This window comes from Typopeltis vanoorti, chromosome 23 (assembly GCF_054136105.1).
Source record: "Typopeltis vanoorti isolate ZY-2024b chromosome 23, IOZ_Tvanoo_1.0, whole genome shotgun sequence".
Taxonomy (NCBI): Eukaryota; Metazoa; Arthropoda; class Arachnida; order Uropygi; family Thelyphonidae; genus Typopeltis; species Typopeltis vanoorti.
Window position 1 is genome coordinate 46,257,998 of NC_143571.1, and position 18,829 is coordinate 46,276,826.

The 18,829-nt window shown below is 35.5% G+C and overlaps 1 protein-coding gene across 1 annotated transcript in view; it reads left to right on the forward strand.

Moving 5' to 3' along the window:
• The window catches only part of LOC150093819 (histone-lysine N-methyltransferase 2C-like), a 1,065,326-nt gene that overhangs the window by 30,829 nt on the left and 1,015,668 nt on the right, over nucleotides 1-18,829 (forward strand). The window contains exon 3 of the mRNA XM_090412524.1: nucleotides 10,699-10,758. Within this exon, the coding sequence (XP_090268650.1) occupies nucleotides 10,699-10,758 (60 nt within the window). The remainder of the gene's footprint in view (nucleotides 1-10,698; nucleotides 10,759-18,829) is intronic.

The window sequence follows — 18,829 nt, forward strand, 5'->3', positions numbered from 1 at the left end:
GTAGCTGAATACCTGCAGTGTTTCCAAATTGAATGATTTCAAGTTGGGGTTTATTTCGTAGCATTCAGAAATTGTAATAGAGATGAACATTTCCAACCATTCATATTTCATGTTAACATGCAGATTAAAAAGATGTGTGTGAATAAGAACATATTGTGCTACTACAGTGGAGACCTCATGTTTATGAATTCTCATTTGTTGAACATCAGGATGATGGAAATCATCTTGGTATTGCACAGATGGAAGAATACAAGACTTCTATCCATGCCGTGTATGTTGTTTAAACCTGAGGATCATTGTATCTGCAGGCTGAATTTTATAATTGACTCAATGCTAATGTATTATTTTTATTTATATATTGACCCCATACATGAGAGTTATAAGGACTTATAAGCACATCATTGACATTTTTCTGAATGGTTTTAGGATCACCATTGATGAGCAGAAACAACAGTCAGACCAAGGAAAAGAGGAGTAGAAATTCCAGAGGTCATTCCATTTGGCTCCTTTGTACTGCTAGATGTTATGTGACATAGCGAATGGTTGGAGGGAGAATATATCATTTTGTGAGAGAGGAGACTTGCACAAGATTGTGGTCAGAGTTGCTGAGAGGAGACCCATGTGATGTTTCTGGAAGAACTGGTGAAAAAGAAAGAAAGAAAAAGTGAAAAAACCAGAATATTTGTTGAGTGAAGTGGGTTATGAGGAAGTTTGCTATAAGTAATGACCTTTGTGTTAGGTCATTACTTATAGCAAAGATTTCTGCTTTTGGTGCAGCTTGGTCAGTAATGTCGGAATTGTGGATGTTGAGGTTGCCTAGAGAGATGACCTCACTATTCAGATGGCTGGATTGCAGATGATTGAGTTTTATAGAAAGGAATGGGAAGAGGTCTGAGTGATTATCAGTGTTTGGAGACTGGTAAATGCAAAAAATGGATATTACTAAATGGGGCAAGGAAACCTTTAGCCAGAGAAGGATTCTAAATTAGCCATTCTCTAGCAGTCTATGACAGATTTCACAAAGGCATAGGTGCCATCCTTGTGGCAAAAAGAATCACGAAGGGTGGTGGGCACTGGAGGTGGACAGTAGTAGATGTAGCTGCAGCCTAGATTTCTGTCAGGAATAGAATATCTGGTCTGGAAGACATCAAGTGATGGTGAACGTCATTTATGCTTGTGTTAATGCCACAGATGTGATGTGACATTTTTGATGTGATTAATTTGAGGGAGATTCATTTTTGTCGCAGTGTTATTGTGACTGTTTGTAGGAGTCTTCATAAGTTTAATCATGATTAGATGGATGGATGTAGTGAGGATGTGCAGTGAGAGGAAATAGAATTTTGGATATGACTTTCATTCAGAGAGAAAGTTTTTGTGCCATGATGTGGCCTTTCCAGTGCTCCACCCTTCCTCCCCATACTTGGACTCCCTCTCCAGACATGAGCTGTAGAGTATGTGGCAGTGGGATTGTGTGCTAGTTGACTGGGATGCTTCATGACTGACAAGTTTAAGCCCATGCACTAACTGGCAGCCACCTGTAGTATCACCACCATTTTAACTGGTGTACCCTTGAAATTGAGAAGGTTATGGGTCTCCAAGTATGTTTGTCATGGCCCTTGAAGGGTATCACTCACACTGCATGGAGAAGGGAGGGGGGGGAGGCACAGAGGAACTATACTTAATGGCAAAGTGACTTTTGATGTGGACTTAATCTTCTACTGTTCAAGATATTGGGAGAGTTATGTTCAGTAAAACGAGTTCTAAAGCAAAAAGAAGATGAATATTCTCTATGCCAGATGCTCGAATATTGCCTTGAGCAAATAATTTTGAGCATCATATTGAAACTAACTGTTGGCCTGAATGACCAAGTGGTTAATGCACTCACTCTTGAACCCATGGATGCTTGTGATTGTTATTAGGTAGAAGATGAATTTCATCACTGGATGTGAGACTGTTCTGTTTATGAGCAACATAAATGTGGTGACTGAAATGTGAAAAAAGTTCCATGAGTGGGGTTTCTACACTAAACAATTTAAAAAAATATTTGAATCATCAACCATAGGTTCACAGATTTACATCAAGTCATTGTTTACAGTTCAAAAGTAGTACATAGATGAGTTGAAGTTTTCTTAAAATTCCTTCATATTTTTTCCACTGACAAAATTTCATGAAAATAAAATTGTTTCATTTGATTGTAAGAAGAATTGTAGTGAAAAGTTGTTTGTAAATATTATTATTATGTTACACCACCAAGGAGTCCAAAGACTCATCACTTAGTCTACAACTCTCTGTCACCACCAACTACAATGAATGTAACTACCATCATCATCCACACCAATGCCACCTACTGCCCACCACCACCACCACTAGTATTTTCACAATCATCCATCCCCATGGCAGGATTCAAACCCGTAGCCTTTTGGCTGGAGAGCACATATGCTAAGACTCGGCCAACCAGGTCGACATTAAATTACAATACAAAAAAAAAAAAAAAGAAGTAAGATTTACAGTGGAATAATTAAGAGTTCTTCGAGTCAAGTTTTATGAATATTTGGAACAGTCTGTATTTTGTTTTATTTTTAAAGGCTTGATTATATTATACATGACATTTTAAATAAATTGTGTAAAATCCAAATTACTTGCAAATGCATCATGTGAGTTTTTAAATAATGGTTGTGGGCTTAGTAGACAATATTTGCAATAATTGATAAAAATTTCACAATTCATAGTGCGATAACAATAGAATAAAAATGGTTCATGAAAAGCAATGTGAATTCCCAGAGGTGTTTCCACAAAATGTAACAATTGGAATTATATGAACAGTATGTCGTAATCAGTGCTTGAATGGGCCAAGCAGCATTATCAAAGTTGACGTGTCAACATGCTCTTATTAGACTTGACTTAACAGTGCTGTCAAAATGTCACACATGAATGTTTTCAGGTAATGTCTCAGAACATATGGCAAGCCTCTATTAATAAGTTATCTACCAGTTGCATGCAAATGTTTGTGGTACACTGTTAGCCATTTTCAAGTGCAAATATTGTTTGCACTTGAACATGGTAAATCTACATATAATTGTGGACATCACAGTAAAATACAGTTGTTACCATTAACAGTATTATCATGAAGACTTGGAAGAAACTTCTACTGGGATGGGATGTAAGGACTTTTCATTATGTTGGAAAGCATCAACTTGATGATTAGGCATTTCCACATAATTGTCAGTTAAAGTAAAGGTACTTTGAAGTGCCTTCACTCTCGACAAGAAATCAAGGTCCCGAGGACTGAGTCACCTAAGTGAGCAAAGTTGAGGGATGGAAACAGCGGGGGACATATGGTTGTTAAGTGGTAGTGAGAAGAGCAGGAGCCTGTGTGTGTGTGTAGTATTTTGTCTACTAAATAATAACTGTAACATTTTATATTCGTGCAGTAAGGACATTATCAGGGAAATGATGAAGTCCCTATAGCATTCAACACTGTTAGAGTTGTTGATTATATTTTTGAAAATTATGATTTAATGCACTTGTAAATGATTTGTAAAGCATCACCAAGAAGGTAGTAACATAAATATTTCATAAAGCATAATTGAACACCCTTGCTAGTTTATGAATAGGTTATCTGAATAAACTTACATAACCTGAATTATAAAATACCTAACAGCTATTTTGCTTGTGTCATCTTAACATATCACAATGTTATTTAACGAGTATTTTCTGACTTTTACAAACTATAAACCATTTAGTGCCTTAGTGTAAAATGAAATTAGGTTTTATATGTTACCTAAATAGTTATTTTTTTATCAATAGTTGTAGCCTCTGAGGGAAAGGTATCTTATTTTAGAAGAAATACACATAATAAAATGTTAAGATGGTTTTTATGCACTGCTAAGCTGTCCAAGTCTTGTGTCTATCTTAGAAAAATATTTGGTTGGAAAATATAGTATGTTGCTACTTGCAGTAGTGTATTTGGACAGCTTTTCCATTATTGTTAAAACGTAAATTTTTATGAAACTAGTCTATTCCAGTTTCAAACTGTATTCATACATATGACTATTGGAAATATAAACATACATGCTGCAGTTATATGTGGTGCAAGTTAGTTACCTAGCTAGTTTCCTTAAATGGGCAATAGTCTATGTTCTCCTTGCTGTGATTAAATTTATGGAGGTCATACAATTTGTGTATTATAATTTTTGATGAAGTGTACTTGAAATGTATACATCTGTGTGATTCCATTCCATTTGTTAATCTTAAATATTTTTATTTGTATATTTGTGACTCGTGTATTAAAGACCATATTTATTTTGATCCGATGTCTATCCTTTCTTTGTCACTATCTTCTCCAAGTGATGTTCCTTTCTCCTTTCAGCCATATATTTTAAGTCTTTTAGAAAGGAGACATGTATCATGAACACTTATCAAATTTCTTTTCATTTGTTTATGCAATTTGGTTAATTTTACATAATTTCTTATGCATGTTTTGTGAAATGCATTGATGTATGTGATTTCTGCAATTTAATGTAATACCACTTTTATTAAATTTAATTAGTAATGCACCAGTACTTTGATTAATTAATAACTTACCCAATACTTTGACTTTAATTAGTAACACATCACCACTTTCATAATGCTACCACTTTGATTAAGAGATGATTTAATTTTTTTTATTAAAAAATTTCAAAGTATATTCCTTTGAAATTGTTCCTCTTAATGAATTATTTTTAGTCCATTTTTTGATAAACCTGGAAATAATTCCAAATGACTTTTGCAAATTTAAGATATAGTTCAATTCTGTAAAATAATTGCTTATATCTTTCTTTGTTCACTAATTAATTTATTTTCATCACACATGCGTTTTTGTATCTTGTATGATTTTTTATCCCAAGTATCTTGAGAAAAAAAAATTATAACTCGGAAATAATATTCTTTTCCTTTAATGTTACATGGTAATTAGCATTCATATGATAAATTATGGAGACTACAACTGCATTAAGAATAATTTCTTTAATTTCCCAATGTTTTGACCATCATATTAAGATCATCAGGAGCGCGCGTGCACACACACACACACACAGAGAGAGAGAGAGAGAGAGAGAGACAAGCTACATTACATTTCAAACAGTATATATATATACAGGGTGTTCGGGATAAATTTGACATATTTATAATTAATTATATTTTTCCGTAAGTTACATGTATTAACACACACTTCTCTTCATTTAAAAGTTTGGACCCTTCTTCATTCATATACAAGATGTCAGAAAGGATGGATAGCTGGAACCCACCTGAATCATGGAAGAGAATAACTTGTATCATGATGATTCGTGCCCGCCATCAAAATAAGGATATTACGACTGCTGCCCAATGCTCCCTGAATACAGTAAAAACAATCAGGCATGAACTAGAGACTTGCAATGGTGACTACGAGGATGTAGCAAGAAGAAAGATCCCTAGCAGACGATCTGATTGCGTTCGTACAGCAGAATTCCTCGCAAATCTGCAGGAACAGGTGTTGAAGAACCCTGGCATTGGAATTCGGGCTTTGTTCGTGGAGTTGCTAACTGTAGTCAAGCCCTGGATAACAAGGGTAGCCAATGGTAGGCCGTATGTATGGCAGCAGGATTCGGCCCCTTGCCACACCTCTGGGAAAAGTCAAAAATGGTTGTCTGAAAATTTCTACGACTTCACCAGTCCAAATGTTTGGCCTCCAAACTCCCCAGACCTTAACCCCATGGATTATTTTGTATGGGGCGCAGTTGAAAAAGACACCAATCGCACTTCCAGTAATACAAAAGCCCAGTTAATGGATAAAATTAAAACAGTTTTTGCGGCCCTTCCCAGGGAGACTGTAGCATCAGCTTGTTCGAGGTTCCGAAGCAGAATTGAAGCTGTGATCGATGCTAATGGTGGTTATTTTGAGTAAATCTTGTTGATAGTATTGTAATTAACTCTGTCTGTAATGTTTTTTTGTCAATTCATTAAATTTAATAGATACAAAGAAGATTTTCTTTTTCCTTACGAAACTGTCAAATTTATCCCGAACACCCTGTATATATATATATATATATATATATATATATATCAGTGACAATGATTTGATCAACTGTTATTATTATTATTACATGGACTCCAAGGAGTCTTTAGACTCAACGAGAGAAGCCATAATAAGCATCATGTCAAGAACTATTCAACATTTGCACAGTATCAACCATACTTTGCTTTAAACTCATTCACAGACATAGCATTAACAATATATTTCCTATATTATTCTACTGGCCTGACCTCTAGTGGAAAAAAAAACAACCTACATCAAAGCTATATCCTATTTATAACATGGATAGAGAGCAAATTCATATCGTCGTCATCATCAAATTCCTGCCATGTACCCTCAAGGGGTGTACAGGATATGATAGTACTACATGAAAAATTTACATCATTACTAACTTCCTATCTACAATTTTCCTCCAAATTAGTCTGTTACATGTCAAGACTTCAACATTACCAGATGTTATATTTCTATCGTCTAAGGCACTTTGTACCGTATCAATCCACCTATACCTTGGTCTTCCTCTGGGTCGTTTTCCTGCCAACCTGGCAGAGAATACTTGTTTTGCTAATCTTTCCTTGCCCATTCTGTTTAAGTGACTATACCCCCTTTTGATTAGCTCCGCCAACGCATTCCTGAATGCTGCCAATGTCAAGTTCTTTCCTAATATCCTCGTTTTTAATATGATATTGCCATTGATGCCATCTGTTCACGCCTATAATCTTTCTCAGGACTCTCATATCTGCGGTCTCTAGTCTTCGGTCAAGTGTTTTACTTCTGACCAAGCTCTCAGATCCATAAGTTAAAACTGGCTTGAACACTGTGTTCCGACTAATTTTTCTCTTATTCCATATGAATTTATTCAATTGACTTCCTACCATACCAGCTTTGTTGATTCTATTGTCTATTTCCATATTTAATTTACCATCTTCACTAAAAATCATGCCTAAGTAGCTGAAATGTTTTTCTTGTTCCACAGGTTCTCCATTCACAACACAGTTGACATTTTCAATGATTCTGCCTATTTTCATTGTCTTTGTCTTTTTATTGCTGACCTTCATACCATATCTATTACAACAGTTATTCAATTTGGTCAGAGAATCTTGCAGACGTAGCGGATTTATTTAGAAGTATAACATCGTCTGCATAAAGCAAAGAGCTGACATTAACATCTCCAATATCATGTTTAATACCACTTTCCTTCATAATGTGATCCATATAGATAATGAATAACAGAGGGGATAATGTACATCCTTGTCTCACACCAGATTTAACATTACCATCTTCCTATACTTCCTTCAATTCTAACTGCTGACTTACAACTCAAATAAAGACTAAGTATTTCTTGATATAATGCCCCATTAACACCATATAACTGTAGCGTATTGAATAGCTTCTCTCTTGGCACCTTGTCATATGCCTTTTCCAAATCGACAAACTTAAATACAAATCTTTGTTATATTCCCATGATTTCTCCACTATTTCTCGTAAAGTGAAGATCTGATCCTGACAGCTTCTATTTGACCTGAATCCAGATTGTTCTTCACCAAGCTTTTCTTCCACAATTCTTCTCAACCATTTCTCAAGTATACTTGCATATATCTTACCAGGAACACTCAGTAGGGATATATCTCTGTAATTCTCACATTCAGTTTTATTTCCCTTTTTATATATGGGTACTATGAGAGCTGTACTCCAATCATCGGGAATTCGTCCCTCCCAGGCATTCTGAACTATGCAGTGCAGCCACTTTAAGACTTTTATACCACCATACTTCAGCATTTCTGGTCGAATATCATCTATTCCTGCTGTCTTTCCACATTTCAAGCCTTTGATGGGTTTTTCTACTTCAAGTATGGATATGTGTTCCTGACTCCATGAATGGTCAGTGTTTTTTATCACTGTGCTGTCATCACTGCTTGGTTCATTTAGCAGTTTTTCAAAGTAATTACTCCATACTTCAAGGATATCTTTTTCTCCTATTTTCATGTCACCTTTATCATCTCTAATTCCTTTTACAGTACTCTTTCCTCCATTACTAAACTTCTTCAACAACCTCCAGAATATTTTATCACCTTCTTGATATTAATTTTCCATGTTCTTGCCAAAATCCTCCCATGACTTCTGTTTAGCTAGTTTTACACACTGTTTAGCTTTCTTACATTTGTCTCTGTATTCTCTAAGAGCACAAGCTGACTTATTTGCCAGGAACTTTTGATATGCTTTCTTCTTTTCCTTCACTGCCTCTTTGACTTCCTGTGTCCACCTTGGAGTTCTGATTTTTCTATCCTTGCAGACAACCTCACCACATGCCTCTCTGGCTTAATCAATCAGGGTTTTCTTCAAGGCTTGCCACTGAATCTCCAGGGTTTGGTTCCTGTTCTCAAACTCTTTCATTTTTTCTTCAATAAGCCTTGTGTATTTTAATCTATAATTCATATCTGAGAGATGCTCAACTTTTATTCGCTTTAAAACTTTCTTACATGTTATTCTTTTCAATTTGAAATTCAATTTTATCCTGCTCAAGACTATATAGTGATCACTTCCAATTTCAAATCCTCTGTACACTCTGGTGTCCTGCACCAGGGAGAAAACATCACTATCAACAAATAATTTAGTCAATGAGACTTTTCTTATTCCTTGCCTCTTCTCTCCATGTGAATTTGTGTACATTTTTATGTTGGAACATGGTGTTAGTAATAACCAATCCATGTCCTGTGCAGAAATCCAACTGATATTTGCCATTATTATTAGATTTGCTCTTTTCTCCAAATTTTCCCAAAATATTTTTGTATGTTTTACAATCATTTCCTACTCTGCTATTTAGATCCCCAACAAGGACCAACATTTCCTTTTTCATTGTGTCAGTTGCTTTTCCTAAAGCCTTAAAGAATTCTTCCACTTCTACCTTAGTAGAACCTTCTGTGGGACCATAGGCACAAATAAGTCTCATTGTCTAGTTCCCCATTATCATATTTGCCCACATTACTCTACTTGAGACTGCCTGCCATTCAAGAAGATTAGCCTCATATTTTGTGTTGAATACTGTGGTTACTTCTTCTTTTCCTTGATTGTCATTGCCTGAATATAACATTTTGTATTTATTGCTCAGAAAGATCTCACCAGTTTTTGTCTTTTGTTTCAGTCACCCCTATTATTTCGATCTGGTACTTATCTAATTCCTCAGCTAGCTCCATTTTTTTGCCATTCAGGCTTCTTATGTTGATAGTACTGATCTTTAACTCTGGTGATTTTGAGTTGGGGTGTGTTTTCAGATTTGTTCCAGTAGCTGACTTTTTCGCTGTTCGCCCTGGTTCGCTGGCGAAAACAACAGGGGGGCCTTGTTTAACCGGGCGACACCCCAGCCAGCATGAAATTTTGTCACGTTGTACCATTGTTTTTTATTTTGGTTTAATCAATGAGAATACAATTTGGTCGTCTAAATCCCAAATTGCCAGCCCATCCACGTTCGTTTAGTATCCAGGAGATACCCAACAGGGTGCGCCATGAGACAGTGAGGATTACACATTAGGTCAGAAGTGTTGGTCGGTTCTCTGCATTCCTTTAAAAGCTATGTGGAGGTCTCCTCTCAGTTATACAGCTTTGACCTGTAAGCACCCCCCTGTGGTGGCCTAATCAATAATTTAACATAAGTGTTTGTTATACCTAACATTTATTATATCACACTTAAAACCTGGTATGACTGCAAATTTAAAGAGTCCTGTGAGATTCCAGTCAATCACCCTAATCTTTACAATATTAGTGGTCTAGAAATCCCAAGAATATAGATGCCAGTATTCTATCCACATAACTTTTTGTTCTAAGAGTTCATTATAAATTATAATTGGAAAATATAACAAGCAATTATTGATTAGGTCACTACAATTGTTGTATTAAAAGTGTTAATCTGATTTTGTTCTCTGACCATGTTATAAAAAGGATATAGCTTTGATGTAGTTTTTTTAGAAAAATTTTTTTATTTCACTAGAGGTCAGGCAAGTAGAATAATGGTTTTGGCATACTGTTTGAAATGTAATGGCTTGTCTTTGTATATATTTGATGAGAGCCTTTGTTCACAGGATCACCATAAGTTGAAAACGACTGGTAGCACATAACAACTCCAAATGATGACCTTAATATGAATGTCGACACATCAGGAAATTCAAGTAATTATTCTTAACATGGTTGTAGTCTCCATTTATCAATATAAATCAGATATTAATATATGTCTGAGACTTTTGTTTTTAAATATCTGCTTATTTTATTTTTTTGTTTAGAAGCTACATCATTTTCTATTGGTTTTTTTTTTATGTAAATCCCATCTACAGAAAGTAAACCTATGGTTCTTTAGTAACTTAGTGCCTTAAGGGTCAGTTAATCCAGAAACTCTGCATTAGAGACTAAACATGGAACTTTTTTTTTTTTTTTTCAAGCCACTTGTTACAAATCACCTACAGCTACCACCAAAAGAATTTAAGAAATATCTGTGCCACAACTGGAGTCAAACTTGTCCTGTTGGTTAGAGAGTGGTTTTGTCATCTACTTGGCCATTCAGACTAGAATAGGTTAGATCCATTCTGTGCTCTGAATTAACAGAACTTGATATCATAGGATATAATGTGTCAGTATATATCCATTGCTTTTTCTTTTAGAATAAGAGGTCCTGGTCGGCCAAGGAAGGATGGAAGTGGACCTGTACAGCGTAGAAAAATGTAAGTTTTTGTATACAGTTCTACATCAGATAAATCGCTCAACTTAGCAGACTAGTTTGATGTTTTTTTTGTTATGTACTGTTATGCTTTTAAAAAATTAGCATTAACAGAAATAATCTAAAAACTTTAGATGGATGTAATTTTAGCGAAAATTCGCTATTGTATACTCTCACTTTTAATCATAAAATCCAAATAAAAATGACAAAATTCTTAATACGCTAATGGATTATATCTAGTTACTCAGTATAACAGTTGGACCATTGCAAGGTTGGAAATCCATAGTGTATTAGTATTGTAGTTTGCAGATCAGTCATAGAATGATCAGTTTGTAGTACAAGCTGGATATTGAATGGCTTTTAAGTAGCTGAATATCATGTTAATTATTATATGCTAAACTTACATAATGTAGGCATGATGTACTATTTTAGCCTTTAGCTGGTATACCTCACTCTAGAGATGGTTGGAGAGAGACCAACTGGGTACCTGATTGGAAGGGCAGATGCTTTGAGAGAGAGAGAGAGAGAGAGAGAGAGAGAGAGAGAGAAAAACCCTATGTATTCTGCTTACACAGGTAAAAGTAATAGTTTACAATCTTAGCAAATAGATTCATACAGAAAACGAATGTCATAAATCCATTCATTCTGCATCATCCATCTAGAATAGGTTAGATCAATTCTGTGCTATGAATTAACATAACTTGATATCATCATCATCATCATCATCATCATCAAATTCCTGCCATGTACCCTCAAGGGGTGTACAGGATATGACAGTACCACATGAAAAAATTACATCATTACTAACTTCCTATCTACAATTTTCCTCCAAATCAGTCTGTTACTTGTCAAGACTCCAACATTATCAGATCTTATATTTCTATCGTCTAAGGCACTTTGTACCGTATCAATCCACCTATATCTTGGTCTTCCTCTGGGTCGTTTTCCAGCCAACCTGGCAGAGAACACTTGTTTTACTAATCTTTCCTCTCCCATTCGATTTAAGTGACCATACCACCTGAGATTAGCTCTGCTAACGCATTCCTGGATGCTGACAATGTCAAGTTCTTTCCTAATATCCTCGTTTTTAATATGATATTGCCATTGATGCCATCTGTTCACGCCTCTAATCTTTCTCAGGACTCTCATATCTGCGGTCTCTAGTCTTTGGTCAAGTGTTTTACTTCTGACCCAGCTCTCAGATCCATAAGTTAAAATTGGTTTGAACACAGTCTTGTATACAGCTAATTTAGTGTTCCGACTAATTTCTTTCTTATTCCATATGAATTTATTCAATTGACTTCCTACGATACCAGCTTTGCTGATTCTGTTGTCTATTTCTATATTTAGTATACCATCTTCAGTAAAAATTGTGCCTAAGTAGCTGAAATGTTTTACTTGTTCCACAGGTTCTCCATTCACAACACAGTTGACATTTTCAATGATTCTGCCTATTTTCATTGTCTTTGTCTTTTTATTGCTGACCTTCATACCATATCTATTACAACAGCTATTCACTTTAGTCAGAGAATCTTGCAGACTTGTAGCGGATTTATTTAGAAGTATAACATCATCCGCATAAAGCAAAGAGCTGACATTAACATCTCCAATTTTGATATCAGGTTTAATACCACATTCCTTCATAATGTGATCCATATAGATAATGAATAACAGAGGGGATAATGTACATCCTTGTCTCACACCAGATTTAACATTAAACCATCTTCCTGTACTTCCTTCAATTCTAACTGCTGACTCACAACTCAAATAAAGACTAAGTATTGCTTGATATAATGCCCCATTGACACCATATAACTGCAGCGTATTGAATAGCTTCTCTCTTGGCACCTTGTCATATGCCTTTTCCAAATCGACAAAACTTAAATACAGATCTTTGTTATATTCCCATGCTTTCTCGACTATTTGTCATAAAGTGAAGATCTGATCCTGACAGCCTCTATTTGGCCTGAATCCAGCTTGTTCTTCACCAAGCTTTTCTTCCACAATTCTTCTCAACCGTTTCTCAAGTATACTTGCATAGATCTTGCCAGGAACACTCAGTAGAGAAATACCTCTGTAATTCTCACATTCAGTTTTATTTCCCTTTTTATATATGGGTACTATGAGAGCTCTACTCCAATCATCGGGAATTCGTCCCTCTGTCCAGGCTTTCTGAACTATGCAGTGCAGCCACTGTAAGACTCTTATACCACCATACTTCAGCATTTCTGGTCGAATATCATCTACTCCTGCTGCCTTTCCACATTTCAAGCCTTTGATGGCTTTTTCTACTTCAAGTATGGATATGTATTCCTGACTGCATGCCTGGTCAGTGTTTTTTATCACTGTGCTGTCATCGCTGCTTGTTTCATTTAGCAGTTTTTCAAATTAATTACTCCATACTTCAAGGATATCTTTTTCTCCTGTTTTCATTTCACCTTTATCATCTCTAATTCCTTTTACAGCACTCTTTCCTCCATTCCTAAGCTTCTTCAACAACCTCCAGAATATTTTGCCACCTTCTTGATATTTATTTTCTATATTCTTGCCAAAGTCCTCCCATGACTTTTGTTTAGCTAGTTTTACACACTGTTTAGCTTTCTTACATTTGTGTCTGTATTCTGTAAGAGTAAAAGCTGACTTATTTGCCAGGAACTTTTGATAAGCTTTCTTCTTTTACTTCACTGCCTCTTTAACTTCCTGTGTCCACCAGGGAGTTCTGATTTTTTTATCCTTGCACACAACCTCACCACATGCCTCTCTGGCAGAATCAATCAATGTTTCCTTCAGAGTTTGCCACTGAATCTCCAAGGTTTGATTCCTGTTCTCAAACTCTTTCATTTTCTTTTCCATAATATTTCTGTATTTTAGTCTACAGTTCACATCTGAGAGCTGCTCAACTTTTATTCGCTTTAAAACTTTCTTACATGTTATTCTTTTCGATATGAAATTCAATTTTATCCTGCTCAAGACTAAATAGTGATCACTTCCAATTTCAAATCCTCTGTACACTCTGGTGTCCTGCACCAGGGAGAAAACATCACTATCAACAATAACATAGTCAATGAGACTTTTCTTATTCCTAGCCTCTTCTCTCCATGTGAATTTGTGCACATTTTTATGTTGGAACATGGTGTTAGTAATAACCAGTCCATGTCCTGAGCAGAAATCCAACAGATATTTGCCATTATTATTAGCTTTGCTCTTTTCTCCAAATTTTCCCAAAATATTTTTGTATGTCTCACAATCATTTCCTACTCTACTATTTAGATTCCCAAAATATTTTTGTATGTCTCACAATCATTTCCTACTCTACTATTTAGATCCCCAACAAGGACCAACGTTTCCTTTTTCATTGTGTCAGTTGCTTTTTCTAACGCCTCAAAAAATTCCTCCACTTCTACCTTAGTAGAACCTTCTGTGGGACCATAGGCACAAATAAGTCTCATTGTCCAGTTCCCCATTCTCATATTTGCCCACATTACTCTACTTGAGACTGACTGCCATTCAAGAAGATTAGCCTCGTATTTTGTGTTGAATACTATGGCTACTCCTTCTTTTCCTTGATTGTCATTGCCTGAATATAACATTTTGTATTTATTGCTCAGAAAGATCTCACCAGTTTTTGTCTTTTTTGTTTCAGTCACCCCTATTATGTCGATCTGGTACTTATCTAATTCCTCAGCTAGCTCCATTTCTTTGCCATTCAGGCTTCTTACGTTGATAGTACCGATCTTTAACTCTGGTGATGTTGAGTTGGGGTTTGTTTTCAGATTTGTTCCAGTAGCTGACTTTTCGCTGTTCGCCCTGGTTCCCTGGTGAAAACAACGGGGCCTTGTTTAACCGGGCGACGCCCCAGCCGGCATGAAATTTTGTCATGTTGTACCATCATTTTTTATTTTGTTTTAACCAATAAGAATACAATTTGGTCGGCTAAATCCCAAATTGCCAGCCCATCCTCGTTCGTTCAGTATCAAAGTAGATACCCAACAGGGTGCACCACGAGAAGGTGAGGATTGGACATTAGGTCAGAAGCCCTGGTCGGTTCTCCGCATTCCTTTAAAGGCTATGTGGAGGTCTCCTCTCAGTTATACAGCTTTGACCCTTAAGCACCCCTAACTTGATATCATAGGATATAATATGATGTAAGGATAATATTTATTGCTTTTTCTTTTAGAATAGAGTTCCTAGTTGGCCAAATGATATACATGCTGCATCATTCATAATAAAATATAAATATTCAAAAAGTTCACTTTGCATCATTTGGTATCTAAGCATGAAGTGGGCTGTTTAGAGATATCATGCTGCTTAAGAGTCAAAGCTAGATAACTGGGAGAAGACCTCCACGTAGCCTTTTAAGGAATGCAGAGAACTGGCTGGAGCTTCTGAACCTGATGTCCCATCCTCACTTTTTTTTTTTTTTTTTTTTTTTTTTGTGGTGCATTCCATTAGTTAGTTGGTATCTATGTAGAAACTGAACAAATGAAGATGAGATGGCAATTTGGGGGTTTAGCTGACTAAATTGTATTGTGTATTAGCTTGAACCAAAGACAGTAATGGAACAACAAGATGTGCCATCCCAACAACATGCTGTCTGGGGCAGCATAACCCAGTCAAACAAGGCTGTTGTTCTAACTGGGTGATTCCTAGCAAAAAGTCAGCTACTAGAACAAATACAGACTCAAACTTGACATCAGCAGAATTCAAGATAAGCACCATAAACATAAAAAGTATCAGCAAAAAAGAAGTGGAACTGGCAGAAGAATTATAGAAGCACCACACATTGACATAATTGTGTTACTGAAACAAAGAAGACAAAAATAGACGAGACCCTTCTAAATAACAACTACAAAATATTCTATTCAGGCAATAATGATCAGGAAAAGGAAGGAGTAGTAGCTATAATCATCAACACACCAAACCCGAGTATAATCTTAAATACTAGACAATATCAAGCAGAGTAATGTGGATAAACATTGTAATGGAGAATTAAACAGTGTGAGTTATTTGTGTCTATGGTCCAACAGAAGGTTCTACTGGGAGGAATTTTTTTTTCAGTCGTTAGAGAAAGTAGCTGATATAAAGAAAAAGGAAAAGCTAGTCTTTATTGGAGAGCTAAAATAGCACAGTAGGAAATGAGTACCAGACATATAGAAATGTGTTGGGAAATTTTGGAGGAAAAGACACTACTAATAATAGTGGTAAGTGCATCCTGGATTTCTGTTCAGCACACCTGGATGAGTCACTGCTAGCACCATGTTCCAACATAAAAATGTGCACAAATTTACATGGAGAGAAGATGCAAGAAATAAGAAAAATCCCACCCATTGACTATGTTGTTGTGGATATTGTCATGCATATTCAGGCCACAAGAGCATACACAGGAAGTGATCATTGAGTTTTGAGTGGGATAAAATTGAATATCGTATTGGAAAGAAAAATATTATTATTATTAGACCTCTAAGGAGTCAAGGACTCATTGAGGGATGGCATACATCACCATCCACACCAGCTGTCATACTTTCTCTTAAATTCATTCACATTAGTTGCACTTACTATTTCAACAGGCAAACTGTTCCATTCACTCACTGCTCTGTGAGAAGAAAATCTAGCTATTTCTCCTTTTTCAATTGCATGCAAACTTAACTTCCACGGATGTCCCCCTTGTCCTCTCCCATCCTTCCACATAAGGAAAAATGTCAACTGGTATCCTACGAATGTTCCTCTCAAAAGTTTATCTCATTGGAACCCAGGAGACCAAATCTGCACATAGTAGTCCAGGTGCAGTTTTATGAAAGCCCTGTGAAGAGGCAAAACGACTTCCACATCCTTACATGTTAAATTCATTGATTTTAACAATTCTCCTTTTATTGCAATTATCCTTTGAGCTGTATTTGCCATTTTTGATATGCAACTTTCTATCAACCATAGAAAGTTAAAGTTGAGCATAATCCCACCAATAAAATATGCCGGTGGATATTACATCACATCAAAGTGCATAATTTTACACTTACTGACATAGAATTGATAACAATTGTCCTTTGCCATACTTCCATCCTATTCAAATCACCCTGTAAATGCTGTATATCAGTTTGTCCTGATTCCCTTATACCTATCATTGCATCATCACCAAACAGTTGATCTCCTGTCAGGCGCTTTCCAACAACACTGATGTACAGTAAACCCTCGATTTAACAGACAAAATTTCCATTGGTCTGTATGTCACAAGCAAATCTTGGACATACACCCGTATGTCCAAGATTTGCTTATAACTAAATTAACAGGTTATTTTTTGTTATTAATTTCCTGTTATTTTTAACAAATTTTGATGAATAGGCCATCATATGTTTTCCCTGTAGTACACTGTAGTAATTTACTACAGTGTACTACAGGGAAAACATCAACCATATTGTAGCAAAAAGCTACCATGTGGTTGATGAAGTGAAAGGAGATCTTACCAGAGTCTTGCCTTAGTTTGGACAACTATGATGGTGTGAAAGAGCATCAATGTCGAGTCCAGTATGTTTTCTTACTAAAGAGGCCTAAAAGTGTTCTGCCTTATCAACAAGATTTCTGCTTTTCTAGACTCTGCAGTAGATAAACTTCTACCTTTGGCCCACTCTGGAGTGCATCAAATTTCTTACCAGTGTGGGTAATTCTATCTTGGCCAAACAGGTAGATTGGTAGCTATGCATCATGATGAACATTTAGACTACATTAAATTCCATAAACCAGGACAATTGGGAATTGCGGAGCACACTATTGCCACCAGACATTGAATCCTTCAGAAGAAAGTTAAGATTCTCCATTAAAAGTAATTATCTAATGGAAAGTTTATATAAAGAAAGTTGTGAAAACCTTGCTCTATTGTCTTAATTTAAATAGAAGTGGAAGTTTCTAGAATTTTTATTATTTTTTTAAATTAATGATCTCTTGTTAAAGTTACTTTATTAGAATCTTAATGTACTTCGACATTTCACTTTATATCATGTATGTGTAACATTTTCACTGTTAAATCTACTCCATACTGAAGATACCCTTGATACTGAGGCGAACATTCTATGCTAATAAAAATTACATAAGTAAAATCCTTATGTTTAATTAGTTATCATGTGTTATGTTCCAATTCATCAAGTTTATATTACAGTAGTAGCCCTTGGTATCCTGTTACTTCCATCAACTTGGATCATTTTCTTGTCTTCCTCCTACTTATTATGTGTATTTGAGAGATATGGAAGACTTCTTTTACTGCTATGTAATGAAACTGTATAGATGCACTTCTTTTAGGGAGAAAACAAATAAACAAAATTTACTAATAAACTATAACACATTTTACGAATGTTAGTCAAGTGGGTAATATTTATTATCCTACTAGTTTCACCGATTTTTGCTATTGGCATCTTCAGGGATACAATTGGTAAGCGATACGAAGGTAACAGACTAGGTTTTAACTGACAGTTCTAATTCATACAAAATTAGTACAGTGCGAGACAATGCGCTGTCTCGGGAACATGATTTATTTGTTATGAGACATAATGTAATTCAATTCAATTTGTTACGAGACATAATGTAATATATCTCGTAACAAATAAATCATGTTCCCAAGATGCGCATTGTCTCGTACTGTACTAATTTTGTATGAATTAGAACTGTCAGTTAAAACCTAGTCTGTTACCTTCATATCGCTTACCAATTGTATCCCTGAAGATGCCGATAGCAAAAATCGGTGAAACTAGTAGGATAATAAATATTACCCACTTGACTAACATTCCTAAAACATGTTATAGTTTCTTATACAAGTAGTCAAGAAAGAAAATCACACAAAATTTACTAATTTTTTGTTTTAACATATCTCTGTAACACAGGTTTGAATGCTCAAGCATATTCAAACTACTGCCACATATCCTGAGGGTTATTGACACTTATAACAGTGTAATTAAGTAACAGTAATTTAAAATTTTAGTTTTATTACTTAATTCATGATAAAATATTCTAGAAACCTATGAAAAACATACCTATCTAGGGGAAAAATCGTCAAATAAAGGATTTTTTTTTTTTTTTTAATTGTATATTTG